At 38.5% G+C, this 16,471-nt stretch overlaps 1 protein-coding gene across 4 annotated transcripts in view; it reads left to right on the top strand.

The window, feature by feature from the left end:
• The window catches only part of ROBO1 (roundabout guidance receptor 1), a 400,095-nt gene that overhangs the window by 339,467 nt on the left and 44,157 nt on the right, over positions 1-16,471 (top strand). For 2 of the 4 annotated variants that reach the window (XM_053918272.2, XM_053918270.2), the window contains exons 16-19: positions 4,058-4,229; positions 8,229-8,426; positions 12,636-12,662; positions 14,040-14,082. In XM_053918272.2, the coding sequence (XP_053774247.1) occupies positions 4,058-4,229; positions 8,229-8,426; positions 12,636-12,662; positions 14,040-14,082 (440 nt within the window). The remainder of the gene's footprint in view (positions 1-4,057; positions 4,230-8,228; positions 8,427-12,635; positions 12,663-14,039; positions 14,083-16,471) is intronic. The other 2 variants (XM_053918273.2, XM_053918271.2) reach the window with 1 other exon arrangement.

Raw genomic sequence — 16,471 nt, 5'->3', positions numbered from 1 at the left:
TTGCCCTCAAAAGTAGATTAAATATATTTATTCTTTGTAGAATTGGATTGCCCTCTGAAATTAGCTATGAGTTATATTCCATCAAGTATGGTTTATTTTCTTTCTTTTTAGCATGCTTGAAATTTTAGAACTTTGAAGCAAAGATTAAAAAATGCATTTTAACGTATAAAAATCAGTTTTTACCCATAAACTTTGTTTTAGTCCCTAAACAAAATTACATGTCTCAGGAGAAATTCAAATGTAAATTTATTTAATTTTTTAACTGATTTTTATTTTATTTTTTCTGTTTTATTTTATTCTTTCCATTACCATTTAGACCCCTTATACTCATCCCCCACTGTAGTCACCGCACGTGGTCCATGTCCAGGGTCCTTTTTCCTTTATGCTCATTCCCTCCACCCCCTAACTCCCCCCTCCCTTAGCTGTAGACCTGCTCCCTGCCTGTGAGTCTGCCTCTGTCTTGCTTGTTAGTTCAGTTTGTTCATTAGATTCCATATAGGAGTGAATCATATGGTCAAATGTAAGCTTATGCATGTTTAAATGAATTTTTTAAACATATGATATATTGTTAAGTAATTTAATATAATGATTCTGCATAATTATTTTTACCTATGCAAACAATGGCTCTATTCATTGAATTTAGAGAGTCTTACATTGATTTATTTTGTGCAAATGGTTTTAAGCATGCCAAGGTGCAGTGAAAACTAAGTTAGGGACATGATATTTATCCTATCAATGAATTTGTATTATGGGATAGTATCAATAAGTTATGATAAATGATTCTGAATCAGGACAATCTCAATAAAAAAGAGATTTGTGTGTATTTTTTCAAACTTATGTAAACAGTACATACTAAAAAATTTTAATTGCAAAACAAGTATTTCTCTAGATACTGCTTAAAATTTCCATGACACCTGACTAGTTTTCTCATTACTAGCTAAATTACTATACTTAGTAGATTATCTCATATATCTGAATATTTTATGCTGTGTCTTTGATATGAAGCTAATGTTAGAAGGTGAACATCAGAATCACTTATGGACATAGTTTTTAGATAGAGGTGCCTGACCAGCATTCTCAGAGATTCAGATTCAGTAGTTCTAATAGGACCCTTGTATATATATTTTGGTAGATCTTTCTAGGTGATTCTGATGTGCATTCTTGGTTAAAGCCCCCCAAAAGACCATAAATGTTCTTTTGAGGAGCAAACAATTTGCCTAATAACCAGATACACTGCACTTAATTTTAGACATAATTTTATTAACTTTAAATAACTTATTAAAATACAAATAGAAAATTTGTGTACACTTGTAAAGGGCAACTTTTAAAAAGTATTTACAATACTTAAATACATAAATGAATTATGGTTGTTTTATGGCAATTTAAATTAGACCTTCTAGTGTAATCAAATCATTGAAAGGTAAGAGTCTCTACTGTTTTAAGTGCCTTCTCGTGAGTTTCAAGTTTATTTCAATACCGGGAGTGTCAGGATACTATGGTTCAGTTCATAAAAATAAACTGTCACAGAGGTTTCTGAGGATTTAAAATGAGGTGATGGCTCAGCTCTCAAGCAAAATTGTGTAATGTAGGCATTTTCCCCTAAGAGTCAAAACTCATTTCTCTCCTAAAGAAATGCGAAAGAGTGGATTTCACTTAACTTCATGGTCAATTTAAAATAATAAAATGCCTTTCAGAACCTGATTTACTGGTACAAAATCAGTTTGTGGCTTTGGTTCAGCTGCGTAATGTAATTGGGGGCGGGCGATCACAAAGGGCTCTTTATTTCCAAATGGTCAGATCCTGGTATAGAATCTGACCATTTGCTGGTGTTATACATTGAAACTATATTAAAATAATATTAACTTTCAAAGATAAAAAATCAAGGTTATTACCCTCATGGCAGAGGACACTGATATTCTTAGATTTATTTTAAATCCCCTTTCCTATTACAGTTTAGACCACAGGCTACTTGAGGCTAATCCCACATCTTGCTGGAGGACATCATAAAGAATATAGGGCATGGTTTACTACTCTAAACAAGAGGGGTCGTTTTCTTGTGGAAACTGAGCCCAAGTACTGTCATCGCCATATCCATGTCTGTGGACATTGCCAAAGACCACCCTGTGTTTAATAATCCTTTAGGGAAATTTAAATTAAGGGTTATAGTGTAGTTAAGAAATATTTATTTTCTGAAAATAATTTTCTATCACAAATGTTATTATCAAATTCAATGAGATATACAATAATTTTCTTATAAGAATATTTTTCTTTCAAGTCATGCTATTTATGGTCTCATGTTATCAAAGACTAATTAATATTCATATTAAATACAAGATCAGTGTGCTGATTTTCTCTCATTGTTAATAGATTAGCATATCATGGGCTGAGTAAAATCCTACAGTAATCTTATGTTTATTTTTATTTTTTATTTTATTTTTATTATTGCTCTTTTATTTTTTATTAGTAACCAATTCCTTTATTATATTTTTTCCATTACCATTTATTCCCCTTATACCTCCCTTCCCCCAGCAATCACCACACTGGTGTCCATAAGACCTTTTTCCTTTTTGCTCCATCCCTCCACCCCCTAGCCCTTCCCCCACTAGCTGTCATCTGTTCTCCACCTATGAGTCTGGCTCTGTTTTATTGATTTATTTGTTTATTTATTTATTTTAACATTTTTTATTGTTGTTCAAGTACAGTTGTCTGCCTTTCCCCCCACCCCTCCCCACCACCCCAGCCCTCCCCACTTCCCTCCTCTGTTTCCACCCCCCCTCCTTGTTATTGTCCATGTGTCCTTTATAGTTGTTCCTGTAAGCCCTTCACCCTTTTCCCCTATAATCCCCTCCTCTCCCCTCTCCCCTCTGGTCACTGTCAGCCTGTTCTCAATTTCAGTGTCTTTGGTTATATTTTGCTTGCTTGTCCGTTTTGTTTATTAGGTTCTTGTTAAAGGTGAGATCATATGGTATTTGTCTTTCATCGCCTGGCTTATTTCACTTAGCATAGTGCCCTCCGATTCCATTCATGCTGTCGCAAAGGGTAGGAGCTCCTTCTTTCTTTCTGCTGCATGGAATTCCATTGTGTAAATGGAAAACTATGGTACATATACCATAGTTTTTTGATCCATTCATTAAATGATGGGCATTTAGGTTGCTTCCAGCACTTGGCTATTGTAAATTGTGCTGCTATGAACATTGGGGCGCATAGATTCTTTTGGATTGGTGTTTCAGGGTTCTTGAGATATAATCCCAGCAGTGGAATTGCTAGGTCAAAAGGCAGTTCCATTTTTAGTTTTCTGAGGAAATTCCATACTGTTTTCCACAGTGGCCTCACCAGTCTGCATTCCCACCAACAGTGCACTAGGGTTCCCTTTCCCCCACAACCTCTCCAACATTTACTCTCTGTTGCTTTGATTATCATGGCCATTCTCACTGCTGTGAAGTGGTATCTCACTGTGGTTGTCTCTGTTTTAATAACCTTACTTATGCAAGGTACTTTATTCAGAAGCTCTGTCTCTTTTTAAATCAACTGCCTCTTGGTTTTGATAGAAAAGGTAATGTGACTGGTGGCACCATGTCACTTCACCCCAGAGAATTGTTGAAGTGTGTTACTAGGCTCAGAGTTTCCTCCTCATCTTTGTTTTGTGCTAGCTGCCCATCTAGCGTCACACCTAGCCCACAGCAGGAATGCAAATGCCGAATGCTGCTAGGTACATTCTTGTCCTGTATCCAGATATACACAGCTATTTCTTATATTCCTTTTTTAACTCTAGTGATATGGGCGGATAGCAACTAGTGTCTTCAAGCAAACATTTAGACTCACCATCTATAATACGTTAAAAGTATATGTAAAAGTGAATGAGGTCTTGACAGGCTTGCTAACACTAGGCCTGCCTGAAGCATCCTTTCAGAATTAGATCCTAGGGAAAATGGACTTGAAAGTCCCCTTATTAGGTTCAGGAGAGATCTGAACTATGCCTAAAACCACTATACTATGTTGATCTTTGCATTAACTTAAATGATTGTCCAGCTTAACTTTCATTGTGTTCTTCTGACAGGTTTGGTGTTTGGGCAATGAAACTCGTTACCATATAAACAAGACAGTAGACGGTTCCACCTTTTCTGTGGTCATTCCTTCTCTGGTTCCTGGGATCCGATACAGTGTGGAGGTGGCAGCCAGCACAGGGGCGGGGCCTGGGGTGAAGAGCGAGCCACAGTTCATCCAGTTAGGTAAGTGCTGGCGCAAGTCCAGTCTGCGAGGGTCTGTGACTCTTCCCTTTGGCCTATTCTTTTTTTTTTTTCCTTTTCCTTTTCCTTCCTTCCTTCGTTCCTTCCTCCCCCACCCTTCTCTTCTTTTTAAATGTAGGGGAGCCACCGTGGCAGGTTGAATAAAATATGGAATGCGGCAATGCAGCTACAACATGATGGTGTTGGCTTTAATATGCACAACAACTAAACTTAAATGTATCCAAGCACACGTTCTAAATGATTTTTGAAGCAAAAGGCTGCCATGCTGTGTCATCCTAATCCTGTCCTATTAAAGTATGTCCACCTTGGCAACAAATACAATTAGTTAATTGAGCACCAAAGGCACTTCAGTGAACAAGAAAGACACAATCTACACCTTCGTAGAAATTACAGTTGTTTGGATGAAAATAAAACAGACTTTCAGTCAAAACTTATACTAGGTATTAGAAGTTTATAGCAATAGTATTGTAACTTATATTCACCATTTTTGTGTCTGTTTAAAATTATAATTGCTTTTCATAACAAAAATATAGATTGAGATATCAAAGTGCATTGGAATATGGTTCTATGGTAATTATTTATAAAGGTAAATATAGTGTGTGCTTCAAAAGTTAGATTGAGTAGGTAAAAACTGACAGAGAATCGTTCGTTACAAAAATTCACGATAGACAATGTGGCATGAACATAAGATACAACTTCAGAAGTGGTTACCAATAAAATCTAAGCCATACAATAACAAAACAGTAAACAAAATGCTATTCTATTTATTTATATTTTTAGAGAGAGAGAAACATTGATTTGTTATTCCACTTATTCATTTTTATTCATTGGGTGCTTTTTGTATGTGCCCTGACCAGAGGTCGGACCTGCAATCTAGTCATGCCAAGACGACTCTCTAACCAGCGGAGCTCCTCAGCCGGGGAAAACACTATTGTAAATGGAAAGGGGGGAGAAAAGGGTCAGCTATTAAGGGGAAACATTTAAATTATGAGACATGCCGAGAAACATATAGTCAACTTTGTGTTTGTTTGTTCCAGATCAGGAGTTAAACATTAGTAATATTTTATGTCAGTGGCTAATTTATGAAAAAGCATCAGATATGTGAATCTTTATACTTAAATAAGCATATAGTATTTTTGCATGTTGATAATGTTGATGACATTCTAGAAATTATTTCAAATTAAAATTAAGAAACATTTGGCTTTGAACAAACTTTATTGCTACACATCAGGAACTTTACACTTGATTTGGAAACTGTTATTCATGTTCCATTGTTAAGACAATGCTAGCTGCTAGCTGCTGTAACAGACACATTTGCAGAACTCCTGTCATAAAACACAGTGAAGTCCCCCTGAAGGCAGGGGCTGGGAGGAGGAGCTCTGTTCCCAGCAGACAGGGTGGATCACGTTCTGATGAAGCTTACCCTCTTTAACACAGGGCCTCCAAGGTGTACCCTGGGTGAGCAGACAGGAGTATTGAGACACACAGTTTGTGGGAGGGTTTGACGGTGCCCATGGCCCTGCCCAGAACTCAGTCATGCGATTACCAACGAATGGATGGGAACATCACAAAATGCCCTCCCTGGCTAGGGAGTACCTCCCAGCAGCTCCCGGCTCCGAGGGTCCCAGTTAGACCTTTAGGGTAAACAGCCGTGGCCACAATTTGCTTTCCGGGTTACATTTTACATTTGGCACGTTTTTAAGCAGTGCTTACATATACAACTTTTAAGTGAAAATAGCTTCATGGTTTATTTTTGGTTCATTTGTTGCAAAATTTCATGCAGTATACAGCGTTACAGTGTTGTATAAAATCTGGGGGGAAACAGTTTCATATAGATGTTTTTACTCAGTTGCCCAGTTGTGTGAAATGTCAGTATTTACTTGTTAAAATTGAAACTATAAGTTACATTGTGATAACCCTAGATATTGTTGATGTTATTTACCTATTTTTGTATAGCATCTGGCTTCTAGTCCTGGGTTTTCAAAAATAAATTGAAAAAAAAAGGGCATGTCAATTTTACTTATTCAAGATTTAAATGATGGGATTTAAGGGTCAGAGAAGTTTTCTTGAAATTACAAATGTGTTCCCGTTTTTTCCATACATTAACGCAGCCTCTGCTGCAGTGAGACGAGGACTGAGATAGAGAGGGAGCGTCTCAATTCACCAGTCACCCACATTGTATTCTGTTAAGCCCATCTGGTTGCTTGCATGGAGCCTCTCTTGTCTGTCTCCATAAAATTGGAAGCCACCCAACCTAACCTTGTACAAATAACCATGAAATCTATAAACCCAGCAGACATAAAGCATGTATTAAGAATAAAAAGAATAGGTCTGCTTGGCCAACTTTCAGAAGATGAAGTGCTCTTAAGAGAACCATAGATAAAAGGGTCTGGAACAGGAAATAAAACTTTCAGTCAACAAACAGTTGAAGGCAGATGACTGCTTGTGAAAATAGGTTTTTCAACCTTGACCCTCCATAGAATGAAATAGAAAATTCTGTTCAAGAACGAAAGGTAAGTAAATAAAAACCACACACAACATAAGTAGCAATTTAGCCATTTTACAGAGAAGCAGGTGCTATTTTCCTAAGGCCACCTCCTTGACCATTGAGTTCTGCTTATTTTTCCTGCCAGTGTCTGATTGGGATGCAGTAACATTTAATGAAGAAAAGTAATCTGTAGGGTGTTTTTTCTGTTTGAGAAGTGTTATTCACACATAATGAGTCATACCCATTATTTTTCTGAACAAAAAAGGATTTTTAGAATGGAACAAACGTTTCTATTATAAAGCAGGTTGCATTAGCAAAACATTTTCAGAGCCAAATGATTGAACACTTGTAAGAAAACCCCATCCCAAAGAAGTGGGCAGTCACCTTCCTGACCCACCAGATGGAGGGAGGAACATAAAACTGCAGACAGGAGCAGGAGCTCTGCTCCCTGGTGGTCCCCTGGGTCGGCATCACCGGGTGCCCGTGCGGGAGGGTGTTGCTTCGATGACAGAGCAGTGCAGAGCAGCGGCTTCCGGTGGACCGCAGAGGATCCAGACGGCTCTGAGTGACTCGATGAAATGGTAGACTGCAAAAATTAATATCTTAGTGGGTTTGAACATAAATGTAAAATAAGTAAATTTTATTAGCCATAAATTCCATGTTTAATTCTTGAATCATACTAGCTATCAGAAAACATAAGCTTTTTATGATATTCATAAAACCTGATCATTCTTGTCCATATTTAATGTTTCTGTATTTATTGTTGGCTGTGGTTATTATTTCAAAAGAAAGGTTATTTATAGTTCTTTCAATGGTAACATTATCATAATTTTTCATTGTTTTTTAATAATTTTGAATTTTGTGGGCCCTTCTGAACATAGGTTCAAATAATGTGTTTCTAAGGCAGTTAAGAGTGTTAGAATATACAGTCTGTGTGTGTGTGTGTGTGTGTGTGTGTGGTGTCAAATACAACACATTCTTTTTTCAATAGCTAACTTATATAGGAAATAAGATTTCACTACTTACCTTATTTTAGAACATATAATTGAGGGTTCCTATAGAAGTCTGAGAAAGTATATATCATTTTCATACTTATTTGGGATCTTTATCTGTGTACTTGAATTAAAATATTTCATTTCTTAGAATTGTACTTTTTATTTGTATCAGCACTTTCCCCTCAGACTTACCAGTAACGTAGGCAATAAGCTGCAGAGTTTTCTCCAGTGAAAATACAAATCCTGTTCATTTGCCTTTGTTTTAAAATATATTTCATAAAATTAGATCTCATTTGTTTTGAATCAAAATAAATAAAATGAACATACTTTTACTGAAAATCTCATGAATCATTTTAACTAAAAATGCTGGTATAGCAAATTGAAAAACAGAAGCCCTTGTCCAAAAATTAACAAAATAATGATGGCACTTTTGTATAACTGTGAGTTCACTGTCTTACTGAGTTTTAAAACCAAATTAATCACACGAGGGCCTTTCAGATTCCCACGGAAACCCCGTGTCCCCTGAGGACCAAGTCAGCCTTGCTCAGCAGATCTCCGACGTGGTGAAGCAGCCGGCGTTCATCGCAGGGATCGGGGCAGCCTGTTGGATCATCCTCATGGTCTTCAGCATCTGGCTCTACCGGCACCGGAAGAAGAGAAATGGGCTCACGAGCACCTACGCCGGCATCAGAAAAGGTATGAGCTTTCCTACGTTTTTCATGCTTTACTATGATGACATAACTCTGGATGTTCATCTGTGACTCCAAGTTATGTAGGATTTTATATATGTCCTGTATTAAATTATTTTAATATATAAGGATTTTCAAAAGTGCTTTTATTTTATTGTGTTATCTTTGTGTTAACTCGTGTTGAGTGCTGCAAGTACGGCACACCAGTTTCAGGCTCAGATACTGTAAAATATATTTCCCCCAGGTAGATCTCCCCTTGGTTGTTCTACTATCTCCTTGTTCTCTTAGGCAATGATTTTTTTGCTTTATATTCCCAAGCAAACTTTTTGATCTCCTGTTGCAAAAATTACAAAAACAAGCTTCAAACTCTTCCACACAGCTTTGAGGTGGCGTTGTTGCTTTTGTGAAGTTAAAGAGATTATTTGTATAATCATTATTTTTATGATTATTCCTGATTATTTATAAAAATAGTCATTTCTTTTTTAATTATTTTTTATTGTTATCCTGTTACAGATGTCCCAGTCTTTCCTTCTTTGCCCTCCTCCGCCCACCCCCCACCCTGCTCCCACAGTCAATTCCCACCCAACTTTGCTCAGTCCCTTCCCCTTCTTTCCACCATTGTCTCCCTTCCCCTCCCGCTGAATGTATCAGTCTTTGGTGAATATGAAATGCATGACTAAATGAGGCCCTTCAGGTTGAAGAGAGAGGAGATTTAGTGGTTTTTTATTGCTATACTTGAAGTTGCAGAGTTGACTCTGTATATGCTGTTAATTGGTGATGGTGTTTTTGTTACAAATATGTACAAAGTTTAGAAAATAAAGTTTACTTGTCTGCTATTCTCAACAATTTTACGGATGAACCAAATATGCCAGGGTATTTCAGACTCCTTTGCCACATATCTTGAAAGTCTGCAGATTGATGGTTTGTATATTCATTCTCTCAGGTGACTTGTTAATGTTGTCGGACAGATACTCTCCCCCTGCCCTCAAGTATATCCATCTGGGCCTCAGGCCGGGGCTGTGAGTGACATGACTCTGAGTCCCAGTTTTCCGGGGACAGTCCCAATTCATGTCTTAGTCCAATACATTTTCACAGTGCTCCTTTTGCCCTCCAACTTACTCTGGTTTGTATGACAAATTATACATTCCCTCTAGTTAGGGGGCCTTGACTTAAGTTAAGACAACACCTTTGCTTTGCCACAATGCAAATTTAAAGAGAATTATCAAAAACACATTCCCACCCTTATCATCACCAACCTTAATGAAATGAAATGTCTGCCTGCTTCCTCAGTGAACATTTCCTGTGTGTCTCAGCCAAGTCATTTCCCTGACCAATGCAATGGCAAAGCAAGAGTTAGTAGTGCTGGTTGGAACATCCCTATATGCTTACGGCGCCGTCTGCAGTGGCAGTCTGAAATCTGTGTCTCAGTCACAGAGGGTCTTGGCAAGAAAGAGCCACAGCAGCTTCGGCGCCCCTGCTGTAGAGATGAGTTGGTGTGCGCCAGGCTGGTGGCTGCACAGCCACCCCTCCTGCATACCCCTTGCCCTTAGCATTATCATCCCCCAATGTGTTCTTTTTCATGTGTGTGCCCACTCTAGAGATGAAGTAAAGTGTCAGTGAAATGAAAAATGAGGGCTTAGATGTTACCACAAAGAGCACTAGAGCTGATTATGTACACAAAGTAGAACAATGTCAGGCACACGTGTTACCGTGAAATAACCTTTGTCTAAGAAAGAATGCAGAGAAGGGGCTGGTGGGTGCCTGTGTTGTGGAGCCGGGAAGGAACAGAGGAGGATGTTAGGTGTTGTGTTTTAAAATCCTATTTGAATAAGGAAAAAGTTACTAATTAGCATATAGATGTAGAGGCTCTTGAATTCTGCAGGAGTCCTGTATTTCTTATTGTCATAAAGGGCTGTAGCTATGTAGTTACAACAATGTAATGCTCAATTGTCTTGAAATCTACATATGTGATGTGAAAACCTCTTCCTTTCTAAACTGTTTCTTTTCCTTTACTAATGTTCTTTAAGCATGCTGGCAAATGCCTAGTGCCCTTTCTGCAAAACCTATTAAACTAATAGCATTGTCCTTTTAACTAGCTTTTGTTTAAGCAGAACTCATAGAACATAATTACAAATGTAATTGGTGAGCTTCGGATTCTGCTTTCTTCATTTTGCCTTGTCGGCACTTTTTCATAATTCCGTTTCTATGAGATTAAAAAAAAAAGAGTGCATCCTGAAATCTTAAATTGTCTATGTCAGAAACAAGGAGGGTAATTACAGAAAAAAGGAAGTGAAGTATTTAAAAAACGTAATGTAAAAGAGCCAATTGGCCTAGAAACCATCAAGTCACAGTGTGACTGGGTAATAATGAGCATTGCCCCCTCCCCACATTTATCTGCAGGCGTTTCCTCTGCGAGAACCCCAGGTACCCCGTCCACCCACATTCTCACAGTGCCCCCTCATCGCTGGGTAAACACAGTGTGTCATATTATTGGAAGCTTTGGAATTAATTTGTTCTTTGGTGTGTATGCTGTAAAAATCTCACTTAGGCTGACCTCTTTTCAGCTCTTCAGTTCCTTAAACTGGGGTGGCAGTGAGCTAGGAGTACTCACAAGGACCTTTCCTATTTTCCCTGTGTCCTTGTGCCTGCAAATTAATGTTCAAGCACTGTGTTCTTGCCTGAATAGCTTTACTTGCCAATGTACCTTATTCACTCCTGTATTTATTTATTTATTTATTTATTTATGGAGACTTGTTACTACGGCTCTGAATCTTTGAATGTAGCTACATTACGGGGACTCTGTGAAAAGACCTTACTGAAGGAAAACACTACATGCTTCAGACAGGGACTGCCGTGCTGCAAGCGAAGGCCAGTGCGTAAATCAGGGCAAGCACTGAGGTTTCTGTTTTTGTTCTGCCTAGTGTGCCCAGAGATAAAATGGTTTGCTAAGCCGTGACCATGTGCCGGATGCTGTAGCCCTCCACAGTGCCTCCCCCACAGGTCGAATCCTACAGTCAGTCTCAAATGTGAAGTGGAAAATACAGTTTTTGGCAGCCTTTTCTTCCACATTGGCTAATCAGTATTATAGTTTGTATATTTTAAGGATTTCTTAAAAGCAAACTTTAGTCTTCAAGAGGGAATGTAGGTTTCCTTGCTTTCCTCGTCAGGCAGTGTGAAGAGCTTGGAAAATAAGTCAGCCTCCATCCTCTATGGATCCCATGGAAAAGGCCCTGGTGTTAGCCAACACCCAGGAATGGGAGAAGATGGGAAAAACGGGGGAGGCAAGGCTGCTACCTTTGAGGTCTGCAGTTCAATTTCAGGCATTATTGATTAGATTAAGATTTATTACCACAGAGAGAACGTTTGCAGAGCGGTGTTACTGTTCTATTGTTCAGCTTCCAGATTGTGGCATTAAAAAAAAATGCTCAGCCTACTCCTACAAAGCTGCTAAACATGAACTAAAATAGAGAAATTGAAGTTTAAAACTCCCCATTTCTTCTGTCCCTTCACAAATGTCTCTGCTGATAAGAAGGCAGCATAGCACCGTTTATAAAATAAGGTGTCAGATATTGAAAGAGTTTGGTTTAATGGGTCCCTTTGTTCCAGCTCTTCCTTCCTTCCTTCCTTCCTTCCTTCCTTCCTTTCTTGTTTTTCTGTCTCTCTGTCTCTCTTCCTTTCTTATTTTCTTCCCATCTGCCTTTCTTCCTTCCTTTCATGCTTTCTTCCCCTTCCTTCCTCTCTTCTCCCCTCAATCTGTCTCTGTCTCTTAATGACGAATATTTAACTATCTATTAGTCCACTTTAATAAGCATTTACTTTCAGATTCCTAGATAAGGTTCAAGCAAAACCCTGATAATACTTGTTTAAGAACCCATCATCCCATATTTGGCAATGATTTATAGTAGAGGAGTCCTGTTTGTACTAAAGCCCTGAGCTGAATCTGCGTTACCGAAAGCAGGGTCATTCACGGGCTAACCCAGCGCTATTTCCCTCCGTGTGAGAGAATGTCAGACACTTCAAAATGGTACTTGTAGAGACAAGCTTCTCTTTTTAACCTCAGATTTACTTTTATTCATATATCAGAATGTCAGAACTACTGGCTTAGTTATTTACATTTGTTTTATGTTCAGCTGTCTGCTTGATTTATACTAATGTGATATGTTCCCTTTCTCTCTTCAGCTTAATAACTGGTTTATATTTTGTTTTGATTTTTCAGTCCCGTCTTTTACCTTCACACCAACAGGTATATATTTGCACTTACCCTCCTCCTTTCCTTTGTTAATTTGGCATGTGTTGTACTATTGTGTTTCTGTTTTTATTTCATTTTCTGCAGTACGTTGGGGGAAAGGACTTAAATAGAATACAATACTTCATTTACTTACGTCAGGCATGCATTTGAAGCAGAAAGGGTTGGTGTTGCTTTGCGCCCATTTAACGCAGTTATTTATTCACTCTCCGCACTGCGCATTAGCCTCGTACGCATGTGTTTCGTGAGACAGACACACCGTGGCTGCCCGCGGCATGATTTAACACGTTAATGATCTTATTGATTAGTTCATACTTGGCAGTGCATTTTTCCCTTAACTTAAGCTTTCAGGTTTTCCAACAAAAATTTCTCTCCCTGTCAATTCTCTGTTCATAGAATCAACATTCTTGAAGGTAACCAAAATAATCTAGCACATGTGAAGATAAAACTTTTCATTTTCCCAAGTCAAAACCTAATGTTCTGTTCTATTCTGTTTCTTTCAAAGTGGGTCCTCTTCTTTCACATCGCTCTAGCAAAAGATACACCTATGGGGTTGCCTCCTCGTTTCTAATCCAGTTATTGTAATCACTGCAAGCAGTTATCTCTCCTTAACAGACTCCCAGTTTGGAGTTCTTCTAAGTCGCAGAATTTGGCAGCTTTTAGAAACACATTTCTTCTTAGAAAATGTGTCTGTATTTACAGAAAAGCTAATCTTCCTAACCCCTTGCCTATGTGCAAATCTTGTTTTGTTATGGCTAAATTTTTATACCCATAATTTATTAAGCTGAGAATGCTTTCAAGAGCATTAAACGATGTATTTTACTCTATATTCCTGTCTGATGAAAATATAAGAAGAGTTTCTATAAGCCACAATAAAAACGGGCTGCATTAATTGATGGTCACAACTTGACATACATGCACATCTTTGTCTGTGGAGAGAGAGAAGGTTTATTTTAACATTTATCTTTGTCTTACTGGTACTTATGGGAAATTAGTCTAATAGGGGTTTTCCTCCAAATTTAAGATTCCACTCAGATGAATTCATGAAGTCATGTGATCTCCTAATAAACTGAAAATATAGATCTATGTATGAATACGTGACAGTTATATTTAATACAGAGTGTGCTGAGGTTTGCCTTTGCTTAGTTCTCAACCTTGTGGGCACATTTATAAGAGTAGCATACATAATTCTATAAAAGGACAAAAATACTAGTTGAATCAGACATCTGCTACTTCCTGTGATGATTTTTGTGTTGCTTCTAAGTAGAAAGGGAGAATGCATTCTTATTTAGAAAGATGCTCATGAATGTATTAGCTTTTGATGTATAAATATAAACATGTCTATTAATTTTCTCTTTTTTTGTGACGTTCTAGTAACTTATCAGAGAGGAGGCGAAGCTGTGAGCAGTGGAGGGAGGTAATTATCTTGCTTGTTTTGTAGATCCCAAGGGGAATTCCAGGTATTTCTTCTTGTCTTCCTCGATGACATCACAACTTTTACTTAAAAGGTTTAATTTAAAGGTGGAATTGGTTCAGATCTTTCAGAAATACTCCCTTCTGCTGTGCTGGGACACCAAGCCTGTTTACACACAAATACAGTTGAGTGGAGCTGTTGCATCTCAGTCAACGACCACCAGAGGGAGAACTTTAACCGGGAAAGACAGACTTGCTGATTTAGCAGATGATTAAAAGGACTTAAAGTAATTAAGTGATGGCATTTATGAAGATTAAGAAATATAGCTAGTTAACAGATACTATCAAAGAAAAAGTGTTCATTTGAAAACCTGCTGAACACAGCATTTGCTCGTGACCTGTAGGTTATGTTTGTTTGTTCTTGTTATGAATTCAGCATAGTTCAGCTGTCCGTTTGCAGGGAAATATGTTGAAATAAAAGAAGAAATCTAGGTAGTTTATTAACACAGAGCTTTTGTTTCTCTCATTAAAATCAACCTCAATCCTATATTTATGTTTTTTGTTAATTTTTACTCAGTAAACTTTAATATATTCACCGAGAATCACAAATCGCTGTGACAGGGGCTTACAGGGGCTGAAATACGCTATAAGTTATATGAGCCAATCGTTGGGATTTTCTACAATAACTTGATTTAAAAAAAACAGTAACATATTGCTTAAAGTATCAGAAAAAAAATCTTCCAGCCAAAACCATTTTATAATTCAAGTTCAATTAACTTATTGGTTGTCTTGCTCTATACAGATGGATAACGTGGTTGCTACTGGAAAAGACAAAAATGAATACAATATTATTCCTGAATCCAAGGACCATGTCGTCTGATACAAAATTACTGAATTTAGTTTATGACAAAGAGTGATTTAAAAGGAAACATCACTACCTTTGCCCAGGGCTGTACATACATGGCAACAAGCACTAATCCTCCCTTCCCTGCGGCTAGCTTCCTGTTTCCCTACCTGTGAAACAAAGCCAGACTCTGAAAGATGCAAAAGCTAGGGAGGTCTTCATACAGAATAAATACACTTGATTCAGGAATTAAACCAGGGTGTGTTTTTGCATCCAGGGGATTTCCAGCTAAATCATAGTCCAAACATCCATGAAACGGCTTCTGGCATAAGAACATTCTCCCATGAACGAATCTGGAGTGCCTGGTTATATAACCCCCTCCGCACCTGTGTGCATTCATGACTACAGGCTTCAGTTTTCTCGTGAATCCAAGCACGCGAAAGTGCTTACCGAGCAGCCTCTGTATTTTCAGCACTAGCCTCTCTGTGCACGGGCACAGGCCCAGGTGAGCGCCCACACACGCGCACAGTCCCAGTCGGCTTTCTGCCGTGACGGAATTTACAACCTCGATAGACCAAATTATCAAATCCGAGTACGGAGCAGGGGCGCATAGGAACCAAATGGTAGTTTCTATGGCAGGGCTGGAAAATTACGAAGTTCCTAAAATATGTATCCATTTGGAAAGCTCATTATATCACCATACAAAATTAACCTTTTAACCTAAAAATAGGGTAGCAATGAAACTGGTTTATTTCAAATATCAAATGGAAATCATCTCTTTTTTTTACCAAATGAAATGTGAAAAGATGTTGAAATGTTTACAGAGAGAGCAGTTAAGTAAAGATGTTTGATTCGGTGCTCAAAATGAGTTATAGAGACAATTTTAAGTGTATTAACCAAACGTATTTATTGAATACCTACATGTGACAGGCACCATTCTAGCTGTTGAAGATGCCTCACTGAACAAAGTCAGTAAAATCCCTGTCTATGTGAACCTTACACTTAGTGGAGGAGCTAGGGCATAAAGAACAAACGTTAAAGACAAACTCTTGTCCTCTCAGTTGAGTGATGTGGAAAAATAGAATGGGATGTGGGGATCAGGAGGGCTTAGGAAGAGGTCTTGTTTTCCGGCCGTGGTGAGCATGCGCCTGTGTGTATATGCCCTGTGAGCCAGGGTGGTGAGAGAATGAGTGGCGAACCAGACTCACGCACTCATTTCTCATGTCCAGCCTGTGGACGCTGGCTTCCCTCGGGCATCTCAGACCCTGTGACCCCTCCCTGAACCCCTGGCCTCATTTGGTTAGTGGCACCTAAGTCAGAATGTTCCAGTCATGCCCCTCTCTCTTCCATTACCACTTTTTGTTGGTGCTAACTTTTACCCCCTGCACTATCACTACTTTGTTTCGCTGCAAGCACTGGTTCTCTCCTTCCTAATGCATACAGTCATGTGTCTGAGCGGCTGAAAATCCCATTTTCACTAGACCCTGCCATATTTAAAATACCAAATCCAAATTTAGCAGAGCACAGGAAGCCCACAACCTCTGGGGCT

This window comes from Desmodus rotundus, chromosome 2 (genome assembly GCF_022682495.2).
Source record: "Desmodus rotundus isolate HL8 chromosome 2, HLdesRot8A.1, whole genome shotgun sequence".
Lineage (NCBI taxonomy): Eukaryota > Metazoa > Chordata > Mammalia > Chiroptera > Phyllostomidae > Desmodus > Desmodus rotundus.
Note: the sequence above shows the minus strand (reverse complement) of the source record. Positions and strands in the feature narration are given on the sequence as shown.